The 2,414-nt window shown below is 35.0% G+C and overlaps 1 protein-coding gene across 1 annotated transcript; it reads left to right on the top strand.

Annotated features, from left to right (window-relative positions):
- Nucleotides 1-453: 453 nt before the first annotated feature.
- On the top strand, nt 454-1,879 carry LOC111692751 (nucleosome-remodeling factor subunit NURF301-like; the record flags this gene model as incomplete). The annotated part of the gene is made up of 3 exons (XM_023456860.1): nt 454-699; nt 1,338-1,623; nt 1,687-1,879. Coding segments are annotated over exons 1-3 (606 nt in total), but the record flags the coding sequence as incomplete, so codon positions are not given.
- Between the last annotated feature and the right edge of the window lie 535 nt (nt 1,880-2,414).

The following is a 2,414-nucleotide window of genomic DNA, read 5'->3' as shown; positions in this document are numbered from 1 at the left end:
AATGGTTTTTATACATGTCTATTTTGTTTTATATAAAAAAATATATACAAAACAATAGTAAAATTGTTTTTCAGCACATGAAAATTTATATTTAATAAATCATATTATCATGAAGATTTTCGTTTATAAATCACATTTTTTTTTCAAGTTGTAATCATAAGTTTCGATTAAAATATTTCCAACTTTTTGGATCTTTAAAAGCTATTTTTAATTTAATGTGTACCGTTTTCTAATTAACTTTGTACATATTTAAATTTTCCGAGTATTTAATTATGTATTTATAACCAGCACCTGTGTTGCCTTATTTTGTTTTGACTAACGCTTATATTTTAATTAAAACACCCTCCCTTGTACCCACACTTTACGTAATAAATTTTTTATTTTTGACTATTTGTTTTGCTTTAATCCTCGCTTGGACTAAACTGCGCTTGGGTGTTGAGAATGAACGCTTTCTAATGGCTTCTAAGTGTACGTTCCAATAATTGCAGACTAAAGAAACCGTCTCGACGGTCGGCGGTCGTCAGGTTCTTGTAAACGGGCAGCAGTCCCAGACTTCCGCCCTCCTCCAAGCCATGAAGGCCAACATGGAGGCCGGCCAGCCGACGTCTGTCGTCCAAGGTCAGCCGCAGACGCAGGTCGCCACCGCAACTGGGGAGGCAAACAAGCAGTTTGTCGTCACACCCGACTATATTCAGCAAAGTATGTTCATTTATCAGCCATCCGTAATTGTGTACAATCCTAACTGTGCGTACCCATTGCAAAACGATCTCGCCACACGTTTTTATAAATAGATAAGCTTCAGTTATTTAGAAGAGCAAGGGTTCCTACAAATTCAAAAGTTTCTAAACTTGCAAAAGTATTTCTTTCTGTGATATTTTCTTTTTGTTGGAAAAGTTCTGTTTCGAAAAGAAGACTGATTTTTTTATTTTTTTTTATGTTTTTTCCGCTATTAAGTGTAAAAGTATTTTACTGTGATTTTAATTTTTATTCTCTCACTGGTCTAGAAGAAGCAGAGGAAAGCATTGCGACATAACCACGTAATCATGAGATTTTCTCTGCTTTTTTCACGGCCTGTGTTTGGAAACTTTTGTCCGTATTACTTTAAATAAATAAAATTAGTTACAGATTAACTAATGTAACATGTAACTGGACTGTATCCGAAATTGTGTAATAAAACTGTTAAACAAATCTCATGGACTTTTCTTGTGACAAAACCCTTGCACTTCTTCACGTTTATTTTTTTATTAGTCGTTTTGCTTTGGGACTGTTCACCGTTTGCTTTAATTTTTTCTATAATTTTCACCCTCTTTGTATATTTTTCTTTAATATCTCTGCAGCCATCAAATCCGCCTTAAAACAAGAGAACCTCAATCCCGAAATCGAGGAAAAACTGTTGCAGCTGCAGAGGTACCAAGAAAAACAAATGAAACAGGAGCCCGAATTGCCCACGCCAGTCCCAAAAGTAAATCAGACGGTTGTCCCTAATTCCCGGTTCCCCACTGCTACCCGCAAAAGACCGCCCAGTGCTTCCAAGAACGATGATAGTGATTGGGTGATGGAAACCCCCAAAAGGAGCCGCCCCAACAGATCCTCCGACGGGAAAAAAATCGAAACCGAATCACAGTAAGTATCAGTACGACAAATGGATATTTCCACTTAGGACGACTACATCCGTTTCGTTTTTAGTCAAGAACCAGTTAAAGAAAAGATTGTGTCGCCTAGAGCTAGAATCAAAATAAAAGAAGTTTCTGAAGCGGAAAGAAAAGTTACTATTAAAACGAAAATAATGGTTAGTTTGTTTAGACAGAAGGAGCTACTGAAGAAAGATATATTAAGGAAAAGGGCATTATTGGAAAAAGAACTGCAATATGAAATCCAGGTAATTAAAAAATATATCAATTATTGTTTATTAATATTAGTTTATTATTTATTTTTTATTTTAGTTTGTTCATTAATTTTTTTTTTATATAATTTGTTTGAAAATGAGTAAAGTACAATACAATTTTTAGAAATTCAATAAAAATTTACTGTAGACACCATTACTAGCACAGTTATAAGGTAAATATTTACCTGCTGATGGTTATAAAAAGTTTCTATACCGCTCAGAAGTATATGTTTTATCTCTTTCATTAAAAAAAAAAAACTATCGCCAGTCACGGCATAATACCAAATATATAGGATCAGAAAGTCCCCATGGTTCATCGGCCGTTACGTGAGAGCGATAAAGAAAGTAATAGAAATCCGTGCGACAGAAAGATGGCTATAATGAAGGCGTCTAATAGTCACCGCCCACTTGGCCCTTCCACAAATAAGATCCACTTCTTACTTGTGGAAGGGCGAAATGGGTGGTGACTATTAGATGCCTTTATTATAGCCATCTTTCCCTATCGCATGGATTTCTATGATTTACTTTA

This window comes from Anoplophora glabripennis, unplaced genomic scaffold (genome assembly GCF_000390285.2).
Source record: "Anoplophora glabripennis isolate ALB-LARVAE unplaced genomic scaffold, Agla_2.0 scaffold3192, whole genome shotgun sequence".
NCBI classification, from domain to species: Eukaryota; Metazoa; Arthropoda; class Insecta; order Coleoptera; family Cerambycidae; genus Anoplophora; species Anoplophora glabripennis.
The sequence above is the reverse complement of the archived record's forward strand: the minus strand, read 5'-3'. Positions and strand labels throughout refer to the sequence as shown.